Source organism: Neofelis nebulosa, chromosome 10, assembly GCF_028018385.1.
Source record: "Neofelis nebulosa isolate mNeoNeb1 chromosome 10, mNeoNeb1.pri, whole genome shotgun sequence".
Lineage (NCBI taxonomy): Eukaryota > Metazoa > Chordata > Mammalia > Carnivora > Felidae > Neofelis > Neofelis nebulosa.
In genome coordinates, this window is record NC_080791.1 from 16,661,956 (window position 1) to 16,679,815 (window position 17,860).

At 58.6% G+C, this 17,860-nt stretch overlaps 3 protein-coding genes across 6 annotated transcripts; 1 reads left to right on the forward strand and 2 right to left on the reverse strand.

Moving 5' to 3' along the window:
- Positions 1–1,606: 1,606 nt before the first annotated feature.
- RNF26 (ring finger protein 26) lies at positions 1,607–4,426 on the forward strand. Its single transcript, XM_058687027.1, has one exon. It carries the CDS (start codon positions 2,213–2,215, stop codon positions 3,512–3,514), a length of 1,302 nt encoding a protein of 433 aa, XP_058543010.1. The 5' UTR covers positions 1,607–2,212; the 3' UTR covers positions 3,515–4,426.
- A 1,670-nt stretch (positions 4,427–6,096) lies between these two features.
- C1QTNF5 (C1q and TNF related 5) lies at positions 6,097–8,003 on the reverse strand. Its single transcript, XM_058687047.1, has 3 exons — positions 7,895–8,003; positions 7,351–7,607; positions 6,097–6,987 (listed from the first exon to the last, which is right to left on the reverse strand). The coding sequence occupies exons 2-3, from the start codon at positions 7,562–7,564 to the stop codon at positions 6,470–6,472; spliced, it is 732 nt and encodes a 243-aa protein (XP_058543030.1). The 5' UTR covers positions 7,565–7,607; positions 7,895–8,003; the 3' UTR covers positions 6,097–6,469.
- MFRP (membrane frizzled-related protein) lies at positions 7,901–15,206 on the reverse strand. Of its 4 annotated transcripts, none has more exons than XM_058687039.1 (13): positions 13,841–15,206; positions 13,619–13,715; positions 13,416–13,529; positions 13,123–13,293; positions 12,776–12,989; positions 12,246–12,376; positions 11,993–12,118; positions 11,687–11,763; positions 11,023–11,081; positions 10,602–10,732; positions 10,323–10,454; positions 9,045–9,172; positions 7,901–8,929 (listed from the first exon to the last, which is right to left on the reverse strand). In XM_058687039.1, exons 1-13 carry the CDS (start codon positions 13,892–13,894, stop codon positions 8,705–8,707), a joined length of 1,659 nt encoding a protein of 552 aa, XP_058543022.1. In that variant the 5' UTR covers positions 13,895–15,206; the 3' UTR covers positions 7,901–8,704. The 4 variants fall into 4 exon arrangements, with proteins under 4 accessions (XP_058543022.1, XP_058543021.1, XP_058543023.1 ...); XM_058687038.1 differs by lacking the exon at positions 11,023–11,081 and adding an exon at positions 11,162–11,310 and having other exon boundaries at positions 13,841–14,284; XM_058687040.1 differs by lacking the exons at positions 11,023–11,081; positions 11,993–12,118 and adding an exon at positions 11,162–11,310 and having other exon boundaries at positions 13,841–15,192.
- Positions 15,207–17,860: the final 2,654 nt, after the last annotated feature.

A 17,860-nucleotide genomic window follows, 5' to 3' on the forward strand; every position in this document is an offset into this window, starting at 1 on the left:
GAGATTCAGGCTGAAGGCACAGAATTGGAAATCATCATGTAGAGAGAAGGGGCCATGAAAGAATACAGGAGAGTGTAATGTCCAGGGGCCAAAGGTGGAGGAAGTGGTCACTGGTATGAAGTGCTGCAGAAATACAGATTAAGAACACCTTAGTGTTCACGGAACAAGGAAGGTTTCTGAAGAGAACAGGTTACCGGTGGGGAGATCAAACATCTTGAAATGGAGGTGGGTGTATTCTCCAAGATTTGAAATTGGGGAAAAAAATGCACAGTCGGACAATAAAAACATCAGTAACAATAATCACAACAGACCATGATCTGAGCAGGAGGCTAAACCAAATCTTTATTTATGCTCCCTTGTTTAGAGAGATTAGCATTTTGTGGGGGTAGAGACAGACTCTTCTGTAAAATCAGATAACAAAATAGGAAGTTGGAGTCTGATGGCTAGAGAAAGGGAGGGGAAATCCCAGGAGGAAGAGGAAGAGGAAGAGGAAGGGAAAAACATGTCTCAGAGAAAACATTAAGTTGGGGCCTGACAGGTGTGAGAGAGAGGCTGGAGCAAAACCAGTGGAGTTGTAGGAACTGCAGTCCCTGCACCACACTATGCTGTAACCCTGTTGGGACCCCGCATCTCAGTGAAGGCTTGCTGCATACCTCAGCTTTGTATTAGTGATGCTTTGGGGAATGAGGGATTCAGGTAGTGCTTGGGGTTGGGAGGGTGAAGGGGGACAAACACTTTTAGGAGTCCAGGCCAGAGTGGAGATGAAGCATTCAAGGGAGCAGGAAATTAAAGCAACGGTGACCAGGGGAAGGATAAGACAGACCCCCAAGTATCCTTGGCATTGGTAGAGAACACCAGGTTTGGCTTCCCAATATATTTGGGGTGGGGACTCAAATATATTTTGAATATTAAAGGAAAGGATAACTTGTTGAGGAACCTGGAGCCGCCCAGGTGTAGATATCTAACTACAGTGTTCAAGTAAACAAATAATAGGGGCTAGTGTAGGAGGGTGAGCTATTTCTCGTCTGTGGCCTCCTTTTCATAATCACAATGAGGTAATCTAAAGATGCTGAGAAAAGCTGATGGCGCCAAAGGAAACAGTTTGGAATAGCAGCTTGGGAATGCCCTGTAACAACAATGTTTCCCCTTGTGAAGGGCTTGAGAGAAGGCACCCCCTTAACCATTATTTGTATCCCCAATGTATCTGCAGGAGCTCAATAAATGATAGACTAAATGAATGAATGAACAGAGGAGGACGAGGCAGCGAGTCTGAGGAGGATGTGGAGGCGGTAAAATTCCAGAGTCCAGCCCAGAGGCAGTAACCGTCAACAGCACCTAAAAAGTTCACTATCGAGGGCTAGGAGCAAGAACAACTCCCGTATTTGGCCCAGTCCAAAATCCTGCTGTTAGGGGGCGGGACTAGGAGGAGGGCATATTCCACGTCTGCCCGTAAACTGGCCAATCACCGCCTCAAAGGGGCGGGACTTCATTCTGTCTCCGCCCTTTCCTCTGGAAAGTAAATACGTTCGGGCACCGTTCAAACAGACCAATGGGTGCCGGATGTTTCCTGCGGTTGCTCCTCAAGATTGGTCGGAATTCGTCGTCCCGCCCTCCTCGTCACGCTTTTTGCCCCACCCTTTCGCACACAAGATGGCGGCGCCCAGCGGAATAGAGGCCGCGTTTGGGGTTTGCTGAAGCTGACTCCCTTTCCCACTGCCCCTTTGGACGCAAAGAGCCGCGAGCCCCGAGGACAGGGGCCGGGCGGGGACAGCGGTTCCTGCGTAGCTGGACCGCGAGCCCGCGCCCAGCCTGCGCCGCCCCCACCCGGCCCCGGCCCGATCCCATCCGTTCCCGGTCTCCTCTCGGTCTGACCCACTGCCCGGCCGTGGTTCGCCACCACCAGGCCTCCAAAGCTGAGATATCTCCTCCAGCCCGGGCTCACCTCCACTTTAGAGATGTTTGGCCTCTTCCCTTCCAAACGGGCCGCATTCAAAACCGGGACTCCTGGACCAGCATCTGGTCTCCTCTCCCTCCACTGAGACTCCACTTCGCTCTAACCCACTCCTTCCTCTGTTTCTTGATTCTCCCTGGCTTGGAGACTGCCTCACTTCCCTTCCAAATTAATCTCCGACGCCCCCAAATATTATTAACCTTGACACCCTCCTCAACCGGGAGTCAGACTTCCTTTTGGATTAACCTCCACAGTCCTATCATGGAGGCTGTGTACCTGATAGTGAATGGGGTGGGCCTTGTGCTGGACCTGCTGACCTTGGTGTTGGATCTCAACTTCCTGCTGGTGTCCTCCCTCCTGGCTTCTCTGGCCTGGCTCCTGGCCTTCATCTACAACCTGCCACACACGGTACTGACTAGTCTTCTGCACTTGGGCCGCGGAGTCCTGCTTTCACTGCTGGCCTTGATCGAAGCCTTGGTCCGGTTCACCTTTGGGGGCTTGCAGGCCTTGTGTACTCTGATGTATAGCTGCTGCTCTGGCCTGGAGAGCTTAAAGCTCCTGGGGCACCTGGCCTCTCACGGGGCACTGAGGAGCCGGGAGATACTGCACCGGGGTGTCCTCAACGTGGTCTCCAGTAGCCATGCTTTGCTGCGCCAGGCCTGTGACATCTGTGCCATTGCCATGAGCCTGGTGGCCTACGTGATCAACAGTCTGGTCAACATCTGTCTCATTGGCACTCAGAACCTTTTCTCCCTGATGCTGGCCCTGTGGGATGCCGTGATGGGGCCACTGTGGAGGATGACGGACGTTGTAGCTGCCTTCCTAGCCCACATTTCCAGCAGTGCTGTGGCCATGGCCATCCTCCTCTGGACCCCCTGCCAACTAGCACTGGAGCTCCTAGCGTCAGCTGCCCGCCTCCTGGCCAGCTTCGTGCTTGTCAATGTCACCGGCCTGGTGCTGCTGGCTTGTGTGCTGGCGGTGATGGTGACCGTGTTGCACCCGGACCTCACTCTGAGACTGGCCACCCGGGCACTCGGTCAGCTCCATGCCCGGCCATCCTACCACCGGCTGCGAGAGGACGTCGTGCGGCTATCTCGCCTGGCACTGGACTTGGAGGCCTGGCGCCGGGTCTGGAGCCGCAGCCTGCAGCTGGCCACCTGGCCGAACCGGGGAGGGGCCCCCGGGGCTCCTCAGGGTGGCCCGAGGAGGGCGCCCTCGGCCAGGACCTGGCGACAGGACACTCTTCCTGAAACAGGGCCCAGATCAGAGGCAGAAGAGGAGGAGGTCGGGACGGTCAGAGCAACAGCTGCCCGCGGCCGGGAGAGGCTCAATGAGGATGAGCCCGTAGCTGGGCAAGACCCATGGAAGTTGCTCAAGGAGCAAGAGGAGCGGAAGAAGTGTGTCATCTGCCAGGACCAGAGCAAGACGGTGCTGCTGCTGCCCTGTCGGCACCTGTGCCTGTGCCAGGCTTGCACTGAAATCCTGATGCGCCACCCCATCTACCACCGCAACTGTCCACTCTGCCGCCGGGGCATTCTGCAGACCCTCAATGTCTACCTCTGAAGACTCCTTCCCTGTCTGCCCACCCGTCTGTGCTCCATGAAGCCACCTGTGCTAGGACAGCTTTAGCACCCGACCTCTCGGTTTCCGGCCTGAATTCCCTCCTGCCCCCATGGCTGTCATGCCAAGCCCCTAAGCCATACATCCAGGACATTGAGATAGGATACTCTGGAAGACTTATGAGCCGGGTGGGGCAGGGTAACAGTTCTTCCTTACCCTGTGGGTCCCCGAGACGCCGGAGGTGGTGAGTGTGTCACACTATGCAAGGCCCCGGGACTGCCGTGGACTCCCCTCCAGGTTGCCAGGGCCCATCCAGATGCCAGCCTCTGGGGCTCCCCTCCGTGCTTCTGGTTTTTCTGTTGGGGGTTTGCAGGTCCTCTCCCTGGCCCCTCCCCATTTCCTCCCCAGCTTCAGCCACAACAAAGCACTGTCATTTGGGTGTTTGGGCAACTCAGGGGCCTTGGAATGATCTTGAACCTTTGCTTTCAGCCAGAGCGCCCGTGCCCTGGTAAGCCTTGGGGATAGCATCTCTCAGGTGCCCTTAGAGCTACTACTTCTGCCTGTCTTGATCTTACGAGGCTCCCTCCCAACCTGATCCAAGAGCTAGGATCAAGAGTTTACCCCTTGGAGGGTGGGTGTCTGCACCTGGCTTTGGGACCACATACCCTCTGGCACCCCAGCTCCACCGGGAGCCTCAGGAGGGATAACCAGATTTCTACTCCTACCCTTTTCACTCCCCACATCACAGAGAACACTGGCATTCCCCTTCTGTTTGTCTCTCCCTGGCACTGGGGAGGGCAGACCGTGCACATTTGACGAGGGTCCAAATACAGAAGGGGCCAGCCTAGGGGCATGCAGCTCCCTGCTGGGTCTGTGTGGCCCAGTTTCTAGTGAATAAAGTTCTGTTGACCGCTCTGACAGCCTCTGTGTGCATCCTTACAGGGGCGAGCAGTTGGTCAGGTTGACTGATGCTGCAGCAGGGTCCTTTGGTCCTGCTGGAGTCACTGTGGTCTGGGGGGACCTGGTGGGGGAAGAGATAAGATAGGATGTGAGTACTGTGCCTCGGGGAGAGCCCGTGCCAAGGGTGGCTGAATCCACCCCCGATTTGTGCCTTCTCACACACCTGGCTTTGGAAAAGCCCTCCCCGTCTTTTCTGCTTTTGCCAGAATGAAGTCCCAGTACGGAGGAGCTGCGAACGGCTTCCCAGCTTCTCTGGTGCCACTCGTCCCAGGAGGGATTTGGGGTCCTTGCTGTCTGGAGTCCAGTCTACCCTCTGGTCCCTGGAGGAGCTGGCCCTTGACTTTGTGTCTCTTGGCATGGTGTGGGGCTGTGGTGGGCTGGGGTGTGGCTGTGAGGCCTCCTGGTGGAGAGCTGGGAGCTGAAGCCTAGAACCTGAGCCCAGTCCCCATGGTCATATCTGCCCTCACATGACCAGCAAGAGGGGGCGGGGCACTCCCCCATAATTGTATGTTAAATCTAGGAGCATAATGCCAGGGGCAGCTTTCTAGAAGCCGTTGGGTGGGGGGAGGTGGGGGGGGTGAAGAGGGAGAAAGGGTAGGTTGGGAAGAAACTGAGAAGAGGCCCCACCACATTCTTTGGGGGTTGAGAGGCTGAATTGATTGTGGGTCTGGCAAGCCCTGGTTTGTTAGTCATTGGGTTGGGGGTGGGGCTGGGGCTGGGGCTGACTTCTGGAGGTTTGAGGAGGGGAACCTTGAAGGGGTTTGTGGCTAGCCTCAGACTTAGTGGCGCGGCCCACCCAGGCTATGCCCAGCATGGTGGGGGAGTTCTTCACGTGCATTTTGGAGTTGGGAGGCCTGGGGAGAGCGCCCCGCCCCCCCCCCCCCCCCCTCCTTTGCCCAACCCTAGGGGAGTTGAGCGCGGGGAGGCTTGACTCCTTTCAGTCTCTGTTTAATGTGAGGATAAACATTTTCTGAGAGAAGATAAACTTCCTGAGCTGGGAGCAAAGGACCCCTTTTTCCTGCACCCCCATCCAGAATTACATTGGCAGACGTCAATACCCCATCCTCCCCCCTAACCACCCGAAGCAGGCATGAGCTCAAGCGCCTCAGGATCATTGCTGCATTCTGGAGCTGGGACGCCCTCTTGTGGTCATCTCAGAAATTACTTATCTCTAGCCACTCAGGAACGCACCACTTCCCCTGGGATGGGGGGACAGAGAAATAGCTTTCCAGTCATCTAGAGACCAGGCAAGCAGCCAGAGCAGTCACAAATGCAAACCCCGGGCTCCTTTTTTGTTGATCAGGGCAGGGGTGTGTGTGTGTGTGTGTGTGCGGTGAAGGTAGCTCCCGCCCCGTTCATATGACATCTTTGAGTTAGGAAAAGGTGGTCAGAGCCCCATGTCAGAAGGCCACCCTCCTCAGCTAGGCACTCCTATTCACGTCCCACACGACTTAGGGGCAGCTCTATGGAGCGGCCTCTCGGTCAGCTAGGCCTGCATCCTGTATCTCTTGCCCCACGGCTGGTCCAGCCCAAGAGCCCTTCCTTCCGCATCGCTCCCTCTCCCCTCCCCCATCCTCAGAATCAGGGCATCCCCACCACTTAAAGAAGAAAGGCTGAGCCAGTAGGAGGATTTTTTGGGGGGAGATTTATTGAATGGTCTCTGAGAAAAGGGCCCAGGAATAGGAAGGACAAGAGAGGACCCAGAGAAGCAGAGCACCAGGAAGAGGGCACCCCACCTCTGGGGTCCCGGGCCAGAGCAACTGGGGGACCCACACCTGCCAACACAGAGTGCCCCTTGGTTTTGGGCAGAAATCCAGCCACTGCCCATATTGCCAGCCCTGATCTCAGACAGCCTCTGTCCCCATTTCTCTGCCAGCAGCAGGACGGAATCATTCACAACATCCCAAGGGGGGGCCAGCCCTCCCGGATATGTGACTGTCAGAGTCACACCCTCCTTCCCTAGGAGTGAGAGAGCGCGAGCTCGCTTTCCAGTGAGCATCAAGCGAAGACAGGGGAGTTGTGCCAGTCAGAATACACCAGAAACCCCGAGAAGGTGCTGTCTGTCTTGATGCTGGCATAGATGCCAATGTAATCACCCACGCCCACCTGCACCCACACCTGGTCCTCTGGCTCCAGCCTCACCATGGCGCCCCCGGACAGCGAGGCTGGCTTGGGCCACCCTCCAAAAAACTGGAAGAAAGAGGCGATGGACTCGCCGTTCTTGACCAGATCGAACTGCAGGCTAGCCCGGTAGACGGTGGCGTGGACCGCGAAGTAGTAGACCCCGGGCACCTGGCAGGTGAACTTGCCGGTGGTGGCGTCGTAATGTCCCTGCTCGTTCACCAGCACGCGGTCGAAGGGTAGGGGCGCGTCCGACGGCGGAGGCACCCGGCTCTCCGAGCGCTTGGCGCTGAAGGCGGAGCGCGGAGGTACTGAGCACTCGCCCGCAGGCCCGGTCGCCCCCGCGGGTCCCGCCTCTCCTCGCGGCCCGGGCTCCCCCCGGGGCCCCGGCAGTCCTGCGGGGTGCGGGCAGCGGTTAGGGCGAGAGTGGCGGCGGCGGCGGCGGCCGCCCGCAGCGGGGTGCACGGAGGGCGACGCTGAGCACCCTCCCCACCCTCTCTGGGGCCCCCTGCCGCCGCTTCCCCGGCGAGGGCCGCCCCGCCGCCCGGGCCCCGGGCTCCGCTGCCCGAAGGGCCGGGGCGGACCCGAGCGGCCGGCCGCAGAGGGTCCCCGGAGCCGTGGCCTGCGGCGGGCTGAGTCACCCTCTCGGCGCCCCGCTCCCGGAGCCCGGCGGCGCCCCCTGGCGGGACCCCGAGGCCCGGCCCTCCGCCCCGCGAGCGCGGACGGCCCCGCGGACGGCGACCCGGCGGCCTTCTTACCTGGCCTCCCGCCCTCGCCTTTCTCTCCCGGAACCCCGGGCGCGCCGTCTCGCCCGTCGCGGCCGTCGCGGCCGGGCAGGCCCTGGCTGCCGTGGTGGCCCGGCGTGCCGGGGAGGCCGGGGTGCCCCGGACACAGGCTGGGGATCTTGTTGTCGTCCAGCGGGGGCGAGCCGGCCGCCAGGCCCAGGAGCAGCACGGCGACGAGCGGCCTCATGGCGCTGGCACGGGGACTCCGGCCGCCGGGGTCCTCTCGCAGTCTGTGGGTCAGGCGGGACGGGAGTCGGGACCCAGAATCCGGACCCAGAATCCCACTCGGCGCGGCCGAGCGCGTCCCCACCCCACTGCCATGGGCCCGAGGCTGAGCGGCCGCGGGGGAGAGGAAGGAGGGTCGCCCCCGGAGCCGAGGAGACGAGAGCGCTGGGGCGGGGAGCGGGGTGGAGGAGGGCAGGAGAGGCTGGCCGCCCCCGTCCCGCGCCCCCCGCCCGGTCTTTCCCCCAGCCCCCTCCCGTCCCCACTCCCCCCTCCTGCTCTCCGCCAGACTCACCCCCTCCCGGCTCCCGGGGCCTCCTTCGGGGCGCTCGCTCGCTTCTCCGGACCCTCCAGCTGACCCCTGTCCCGCCCCTGCGCTTCCCCCCTGCCAGGCGTCCCCTGCCCTCTTCGCCCCCCTGGTCCCGGTTCGCTCCCTGCCGGCTCCGCTCTGCTCCTCCCAGACTCCAAGAGGAAACCAGTTGTTCAGGGGCCAAGAACTCCGAGCCGGGAAATAGCAGGGAAATAACTCGTGGTGTCGCCCGGCCGCTGGCCAAGGTTTGGGAGAGAAAGGAGGGGGAGAGAGTCTTAGCTGGGCACAGAGAGGCAGAGCTGTGTGAGACAGACACTCAGGACACCCACTGCTCCAAGGAGCCGAAGGAGAGGTGGTGCGGTGATGCACCAGACTAGTCCAGGAGAAATAGAAGCTGAGAACCCAGGGTGGAGAGTTCTAGAGGCACACGGACAACTGGATCCCCAGGACTCAGAGCAGGGCCTGCCACAATTCCTAGGCACTCAATACATTGTTGTTGAATAAATGACAAAAGTCAAAAGGCAGGTGATGGAGAACCTGAAAAAGGAGGTGGCGAGGGGAGGGCAGGAGACAGGAAATGGGGGTCAGAGGCTTGGGTGGGAAGCAGTCCTCACTGTCAATGGCATGGTGTGGAGCTGGGGCAAGTAAAGGGACAGGGAAGCTTCCATCAGCCCCTCTGGGGACTCCTCTTCCCCTCCCTGGGAGGCTCCAGAGAGGATGGGCAGAGTCCCCTGCCTGCCCGCCCTGATAGGCAAAGGTGGATGGGCAGGCAGAGGGCAGGTGCCTGCTTCAGGGTCAGGGCTGGGCACAAGCCTCCAGGCCAGCCGCCTCAGGCAGCCTGTTGCAGTTGAAAGGCCAGGGGGTGCCCAGTAGAGCCAGGCCGGACTGGCACTGGAGCTCTGCCTCCTGGCAGACAGAGCGGCAAGGGGGAAGGACGCTGCCTGTGGGGGTGCAGTGGGGCACAAGCAGCCCACAGAGGAGCCTCCGGAAGTTCTGGTAACAGGGTAGACTTGTCAGGCTCTGTGGAAGGAGGAGATCAGCGCTCAGGAGCCACACTCTCACAGCTCCCTCCACTTCCAGCAGGGGGGGGGGGGGCGGGGGGGCGGGGGTCCCTCCCTATCTCTGCCCGGAGCACCTTGTAACTTCTGAGGACCTCCATCACTTCCTCCTGGGTGGCCATGCCCACCCAGATGTTAGGGAAGGCTGTGGCGTTGTAGCTCAGGCCGATGCACATCTCCACCTGGACGGGTTCACAGGCCAGCTCTGTAGGGGCGGGAGGGGACAATCACTGTGGGGATACACTGGCCGATGACCCGGGGCAAGTCACTTCATCGCTCCCTCTGGGCCAGATGGGCATTGTTGTGGGAATCAAAGGCAACAACGTGGAGAGATGCTTTGCACATATCGCGGGTTCTATCATCCTAGAGAGCCTGCCCAAATATCCTTTGCCAGCCCTGGGCATCATGCAGGTGTCTTTTGAATCTCTCAGAGCATGGGGCACTGACACTGGCAGGGACTGCTCGGCATCCAGAAGGAACTCCCTGCTCTCACCTCCATCTTCTTCTGCTTTTTTTTTTTCTTCCCCCTTTTTTTTAATAGGCTCCACACCCAACATGGGGCTTGAACTCATGACCCTGAGACCAGGAGTCACATGCTCTACTGACTGAGCCAGCCAGGTGGCCCTCACCTTCATCTCTGAGGTGGGCTGTGGAGAGGGGGTCTTTGTGTGACAAGGCTGGGCTGGTTCTTTTCTTAAAAAATAAATTTTTTAAAAATGTTTATTTTTGAGAGAAAGAGTGAGTGTGAGCGGCAGAGGGGCAGAGAGAGAGGGAGACACAGAATCCGAAGCAGGCCCCAGGCTCCGAGCCGTCAGCACAGAGCCCGACGCGGGGCTCGAACCCACCAACTGTGAGATCATGACCTGAGCCGAAGTCGGACGCTCGGCCGACTGAGCCTCCCAGGCGCCCCCTTTTCTTTTCTTTTTTGAATTTGTTCATTTATTTTGAGAGAGGGAGAGGGAGGGAGAGAGAGAGGGAACCACAAGCAGGACCCGCACCAGCAGCATGGGGCTCGAACCCACGAACCGCAAGACCATGACCCGAGAGGAAACCAACAATCGGACGCTCGGCCGACTGAGCCACCCAGGCGCCCCAAGGCTGGGCTGGTTCTTGAAGCCCCACCCACTGACTCCCTGATTCCCACTTCCCTCGGGGGTGACATTAAGTACCATTGCCACCACCGGGTGCCTCCCGGACTCTGTGGAGTGGCCCCTGAGTCAGGATGGGGAACTCTCCATCAGGGAGGACAAGGGTGGGCCGTTAGGAAGTGTGCCTGTAGGGCTGCCATGAACAGGCACCCAGCTGGCTCAGACCTGCCGCGCCCTGCCCACGGTGCTCTGGGCCAGGCTTCTCACCTGGGGGCGGGAGCAAGGGGCTGGTGCAGTTGCCATTGCTGCTATCTGTGCAGTCTCTCCACGTGTCACACATCCACTGCAGACTCTTACACCCTCCATCGCGGCAGGAGAACTCCCCGGGCCCACAGGGGTCTGGAGGCAGAGGGGGCGTGGCAGTGCCCTGGGACGTGCCCGTGCCCCCACACTGCCTTCACGGTGCCCCGACCAAGGCCCAGAGCCCTTCCTCGTTCTCCCAGAGGCAGCCGTACCGCCCACGCCCACTCACCCCGGGGCACCTACTCTCTGTGGCACTGAGGGCCCTGTAGGTGGCAGAGAAGCCCCCACTGCTGATGCCACGGTCTGTCCTAAAGAGCACCACCAGCTGGTGGCTGGAGGAGATGAGGCGAGGTGGTGGCTCCGCTCCACAGAACCTGCCCAAGGCGGAGAGCAGACCTGGGCAGGGGGCCCTCGGAGACCCGGGGTGTTCCCACAGGCGTCACTGTGACTGGCACTCGGGGCGATGCCAGAGGGGATGGGACACATGGCTGCTGACTGCTGGAGCTTAGGGCCCCGAGAAGAAAGACACACATGTGGAGTAGACGAGGAATTAAGCAAACTGCTTGAACTCGAGCCAGTTGGAGATGGGAAAAACCAGGGAGGGTGTGAGGGGAAGTGGAACGGGCCCTTCGGGGCAGGAGAGGCAGGAAGGGAGGGCGCTGACCTTCCGCAGAAGGGCAATGTGGAACAAAGGCTTTGGGCTGAGCAAGGACAAGCCTTTTCCTAGGGCGACAGTGAAGAGACCTCTGGCTTAGAGCAGAAGGAAGGATGGGATGTATCCGGGGCTCCTGCTCTGCTGCTACCTGCCCAGGAGGCCCAGGGCCCCTGAGGTGCTGGTCTCATACACCGCCACGTAGTCCAGCTCGCACTCGTCCTGAGCTTCTAGGCTGAAGTTGTGCAACTGCAATTCCACGCCACGTCCCGCAGGCACCGAGATATGCCAGGTGCAAAGCTGGGGGAGGGCACGGATGGAGTAGTTCGAGGGTCCCTTCTCCCGTCCCCGTCTGGGCATCCAGGCTGAGCTCCAGGAGGGTTCCCTCCCTGCTGCAGGCTGGGTAGAGTGCGGGCGGGTGCAGCCCCCGCTAGCTCTTATCCTTGGCGGTAGAAAGGCCCTTTAACTTGTCTGCTCTGAGAGATAAGTTTACCCAGCAGGGGAAACTTACCCGGCCACCTAGTAAACGCTAAATACGGTTCCCTTTCTGCCTGTTTGAGCTCCGATCTTCCCCAGAACAAGGCAGTGTCTCCCATGCCGTTCCCAGTCACACAAACTGGGGGCACAGGTGTGCCCACGTGTGCCACACCGCCCTCCCCGTGGACCGCTGGCTTACCTGTTGGTGAGGGTACCTCTGCAGGTAGCTGGGAGCAGAGAAATTTCCCTGGAGCCCAGTCAGATTCCCCCCACACCCTGCGGAGAGGAGGAGGGGCTCGTGAGTTTGCCAGGGTCTGTGCCTTCGCCCAGTCGGGCTGGCAGGGACCGCAGGGGAGAGTTTTTGGCCAGGCCCATGAGGAAGCAAGGTCTGGGCCAGAAGAATGCCCTGGCAAGCTTGGGGCTGGGCCAGAGCTGGGGAGCTCAGGCCGAACCCGAAGCAGATGCCCAAAGACAGTACATGCCCTGTGCCTGGCGGGGCCCGTACCCAAGAGCTTGGTGCTGCAGTTGGCCTCATCGCTGCCGTCAGCACAGTTGGCAAAACCGTCACACATTGAGTCAGGTAGCAGGCAGACGAGCTGGTCACAGGGGAACTCGTCATGAGCACAGTTCCCTGGGGAGGGGCATCTGGATTCAGAACCCCCTCCCCCCCCCCACCGAGTCTCCACCCCTTTGGCCAGTGCTGGAGGGGCGTGGAGACACTTGAGAGGTAGCCAGAGACATGGTGGGAAAACACTCACCGTTCCCGGGGGTCACAGCCTGGTACCAGGCATGGAAACCAGATCCTTCCACACTGCTGTCAGAGACGAAGGCCACCCGGAGGCGGCTGGCGTTGGTGTTGAGTGTAGGGGGAGGCACCTTCCCACACACTCTGCAAGAAGCCAGGTTGGGCGCCATGGAGGCTCAGAGCTCAGGGCCAGCCAGACTGGGGGCTGCCTGGGCCCCGTGGTCCTCTTTCTTCAAGCCCTGAACCGGTGGCGATGCGGTCAAAAGGGGCCCTTTCATTTCCTGGGGAGCTCTGGCTTTCCTGACCTGCACATCCACCCTTGTGGCTTTTATTCATGGGTAAGATAGGTGGGGGCCCCATTTGACAGAGAGGGGAGGGTGACCTTCCCAAGGTCATACAGCAGGCACGGGGCAGAGCTGGGTCCAGAGGAAGGGTCTCTCGGTGTCCTTCCAGCCCAGCCTTTCCCAGCGCTGCTCCCTGGTTCTGCCCTCTAGACGGCAACGCAGGGCAGCGGTGAGATCTCCTGGGGGCAGGGGGACCCACCTGAGGAGGGGGCCCTCAGGCTCAGGGGAGATTTCCAAACGATCGAAAAGACAGGAGGCCACGCTTTCCATGCTGAGCGCTTCAATCTTGAGTTGTACTGCATGGCCTGCGGCCACCTGGATATGCCACACGCAGTGGGCGTTGGGTGGGTAAGGGTCTGGGTAGTTGGGGCTGCTGAAGAAGCCCCTTGGGCCAGGGAGGAGGCCCCCACAGGCTGCAGAGATGAAGGTGAGAGTTCAGAGCTCAAAAGGAGAGAGACCCTTTTATTTCCAAGGTTCCTCTTCCTAGCCCTCCTTCCTCCTGCCATCTTGGACTTTTCTCCAGGAAGATCTTCCCTGGGTACTCACAGGACTGCGGTGAGGGGCTCATGCCTGCCTCCTTCAGCTGTCCTTTAGGGTTCCCTGTTGCTGGAGAGGGGGTGGGAGTGGTGGTGGTGGTGGTGGTGGTGGTGGTGGTGGTGAAGCCTTGGGGGGGCAGTGGGTGATAGGAGGCCCCGGGCAGGGGTGTAGTCTGCAGCTCTGGAGGGAAGAAGATGGGGGAGTGGGATTCAGAGGAGCTGGTTCTCTAGGGGTGATGAATAGAATGGCACATGGAATCTCATTCAAGAGCACTTTCAACCCAAGCAGGGCCCGGTACTCACGGGCTAGAATGATGGCCACCAGAAGCCCGAGCAGCAGGAGCAGGAGGCTGGCCAGCAGGAGGACACAGAGCCAGGAGAAGTGACAATCTGGCTGCAGCCCTCGGGGCCGCCGACCTGTGGGTGTGCGGGGTGGGATTTTGAGAGCCCCTTGGGCTCTCAGCTCCTGGGCCGGTTCTCCCCCGGTCACCCCCTGAGATGGTTACCATGCCAGGGAGCCGGGACGCTGCAGCTGGCATCCTCCCGGAAGGCCGGTGGGGGAGGCCCTGATTCAGGCTCAAAAGCAGGATTGCAGAACTCAGTCTGAAAGGGAAAGTCTTGAGGGCTGGGGGGCAGTGGTGGCACTGCCTGGCTGGCGTGTCCTCTGGGCACGGCCAGCCCGAGGCAGGGGTCTGGGTCTTGGGAGAGGGGTCCTATGGGACCCTTACCTTGCTCAGCTCTGTCGCCTCCGCACAGAGGATGATATCTGAGCATTCCTTCATGGCTCAAGGCTCTGCATGGCTTTCCTGGAGTCCCTGTGATAGCCCAAGACCGCCAAGGGCCCACTCTCTGATCCGAAACTGCCTATCAAGGGGCAGCCTCTGCTCCCTTGGGGGAAGGGCTGCCAGACTAGACTGACTTTCAGACGGCCCTTGGCGGACGGACGGTTCAGGCTACTGGCTACTCGGTCTCTGTGTGGGGGAAGAATGCAGGCAGAAGGAATTTGCAAAGGCATGAAAGGGTCCCTTAATCCAACTCAGCTGAGGATGCTGAGGTCAAGAGCTTGGCTCAGGGCAGCAGTCCTTAAAGGCACAGGCAGTGGTGGAGGACACCCTGCAGAGGAAACCAGGTGCTCGGTGGGGGTGTGACCAGGGGAACTGGACACCCCACTTTCCTAACCTCACCCAGACTACTGAGTGAGCTGGGGTGGGTGGGAAGGAGGACAATGCAGGCATAAGGGAGCCTTAGAAGCTAGGTGTCAAGGTTTGGCAGCTTTAAGGCCTATGAGCCCTAAGGGCCCTGGAAAAACCTGCTGCCCTCCCATCCGGGGACTGGGGCATTTAGCCAAGCCTGGGTCTTTGGAAGGTCCCTGTTAAAGCACTGGTGTGACCAGGACAAGGAGATAAGCCAGTATAGGAAAAACGTCGTATGTATGGGCTTCTTCTGTCTGTGCCGACGTGACTAGGGGAGCTTCAGGGGCTGGCTGCCTTTTCCCGGGCCCTTTAGGCTGCAGAAAAAGGGCAGAGGAGAAGAGGAGCCAAGTCCTTGGACAGGGGCAGGCCCTCAGCTAGGCGGTGGAGTCTGGCGGTCCGTGGCATTTGCTGCTGCAGGATAGAAAACCCACACTCTGCCACCTGGACCACTTCATGCCTCTTCCTCTGTGACGACGTTCTCTTGGAAAAACCCAGCCTGGCCCAGCTGTCCTCCAGGAGAGAGAAAAGGGCTTGTTAACGGGTTTTGTGTTAGCCATGCTCAGGCTGAGTCGGGCAGGGCAGGACAGGGCGGGGGCGGGGGCGGGGGCAGTATAATGACATTTCTGGCTGCCATTTGCAGAACGTTACGTAGTAGGCCCTGGGCAGGAAGTCTTACTGGTTTCCCCTCCTTAGGTCGCGCCATGAGGTAGCATAATCATTTCACGAATGATGGCACCAAGGCTCCAAAGTGTTCTCTGTGGCACGCCACTTTCACCCTCCACGGGGGCTGAGGCATGTTGGTGACAGAGGGGAACAAAGCCAGAAACCCAGAGCGGAGAAAAGGGACAACAGAGATAGGTTCTGTGTTTCCTAAGGCAGCTGTCCTCATACTCAGGGGAGACCCTTCACCCCCAGGTTCTTCTCCATTCCTCCCCTGGGGGGCCTTGGGCTGCTTTTGTACAGGGGGGCAAGCCTTTCTTTCTTGGACCCTCGGATGGGGACTGCTTTTAGAGGGTCTGAGAGATCAAAAGTATTTCCATAATAACACTGAGACCTTATTTGTCTTTTCACCTGTGAGCACAGGGTACAGTTTTCCAGAGGCTGTGTGGGAAGCTTCTCTCTGGCTTTGCTGTTGCCCACGGCCGTCCTCTGGGCAAGGGAAACTTGGAGTGGTGCTCAGGTGGTTTCTAGCTCCCTTGGGCTTCTGCTTGTATTCCTGAAAGCATAGCTTCCTGTAGCCCCCCATGCTGACCCCACACACAGTTCTCTCTCCTTGGCTCTCTGTGGTTCTTCTTTCACCAGGAAGGGCGAGGCCAGACCGAGGTTGGCTGTTAATACTCTGGGACTCCGGCTTTCTAGCGTTCTCTCCTGCTGGTTCTCTAGCTCACACTTCCACTCCAGCCAGACCAGCCTGTTCGTTGTCCCTGGAACACGCTGTGTCCAGGTTCAACCTTTCATCTGGAATGCCTTATTTTTCCTTGTGCTCAGGGCTGGCACCAGAGGTGTGCATTAGGACCCGACTTCTCCTTGCCCACCCCAATCTGCCAATTTTACTCCTCCTCTCCTTGTTCACCGCCACCCCTAGCCTTGACCCTCATCCCATGGCAGTGCAATCCGAGCCAACCTTCCGCTATGTCCGAGAGGCAGGCGATGCTGAGTATCAGGAAATCAGAAATGTTCATCCCTTGGATTTGGGTCGTCCATATTGTGGCTCCACGTCAAGAATTCTGCTTGGTTTGGGCAATGCTAAACTTACTCGGCATTCCGAGCCTTTATCGTATGTTGTTCGGAGGAGAAAAGGCGGCACGGGCATCCTGGGAAGCTGGGGAACTCAACACTGGCTAAGCATCACCCACTAAGAGAATGTGAATGGAATGTTGATGGTACAGTCCTGGAAATGTGTGTGTGTGTGTGTGTGTGTGTGTGTGTGTATGAAATGCACAGCTGAGTACCTAGTATGTTCCAGACACTCACAACTCTGAGTAGGTATTGTTATGTTTGGATTACAGAGGAGGAAACTGCGAGGCTCAGAGAGATTAAATAATTTGCTTGTGCTGAAAATACTAGTCTCTTTCTGCTGCCTCCTGCCTCCCGCCCTGGTGCTTGTTTCTGCCTACAGAGCGATGAAGGATGGGGGCCCTCAGAGGTGCCCGGCCCAGACCTTGCTGGGGCCCAGGTAGGTGATAGATTGTGCTGGTTTTGCTCTCGGGTGTGTGTGGATGTGTAGAGTCGGGAGCTCCCTTGCTATCCTGCCGTTCAGCTCAGTTCCTAACAGACACGAGGCTGGAAAATTTGTTGCATAAAGTCCTGCAAAAAGCTGTCAATTATTCACCCAAAGGCAGAGTACTCAGATGGAAAGGGAACTGTCCCGCCTCTGCCACTGACAAACCAGGGACTTGAACAAGCCTTCTCTAGCGCTCGTGTCCTCACTGGAAAAGTGAGAAGGTGGACAAGGTGACCTCTGTGGTCCTGACGGTAAAGCTTTACAGAAAAAAGTATTTTCTGAGCGCTGGTCATTAAAAAAAAAAAAAAATCTAGAGTAACTCTATAAGCTGGAATCATGGAACCAGAGGCATGTAAGGCCCCCTAACTTGGGACTTGGAGGCATGTACTTAGATAAGAAGTGACTTAGAAAGAGGACACTTGGGCTGAGAACTTCAAGGTCCAATCTCCTTAATGCAGATGAGGCACAAGGCCCAGAAAGAGGGAGGTTCTTGCTCAAGGTCACACAAGAGCAGTTGCGGGGGGGGGGGGGGGGGGAGAACTCCCTCCCTTCCCCAGGGAGAGGCCCGCTGGAACATAAGCAAAGAGTGGGGGAAGAAATTCCAGTTGCTAGGAGGCAAAGCTGATGGATAAAGAAACGTGGGGGACAGATTGTGTTTGGGATCTGGGTAGCATTAGGACCTGTTACCATGGGAATGAGAAAGCGCCATAGTACAGAAGGGAGAGCTGGGTGCAAGGGTGGAGTGGGCTGCCTGTAGCCGTCTGCTCCCCTGTGGGAGACCACAAAAAGGCCGCAGTGGCTTCCACATCCAGTGAAAAACTGGTTGAGGGGTCCAGCAGGTTACAGTGATTTGGGGCTCACCCATCCGCTTCGCTAGAAGCCTGTTTCCACCTTGAAGAGCATCCTGTTGACTTGTGGTTTGGGGGAAATCATCAGCATTTAAAACCTTACCCTGGGTCAGGCCACTTCCAGGGCCTGTCAGGGAGAAATCCCAAGGTTTGAGTCGATGTTTTTCCCACTCTTGGAAAATGCCCAGGAGAGATGCTCCCAGCACGGTCTCATCCCATGTGAGTTTGACAGCAGGCGCTGCGGTGTCAGCAAAGATGCGATAGACAGGCCTTGATTTTTCAGGGTCTGGAGCAGGGAGGCAGTTAGGAAAAACCCCAGTAAAATACTCTTAAGTTCAGCTGGCGGAGGCTTCAGCTTCCAGAGTTCTAAAATCAGTGGCAGAAAGGGAAAAATCTAAATTGTACTAAGAGTTAAAAGACAAAACCAAAGGAGACAAGTCCCCGAGTGCTCCAAAAAAGCATTCTCTTTAAAGGGTTAAATCT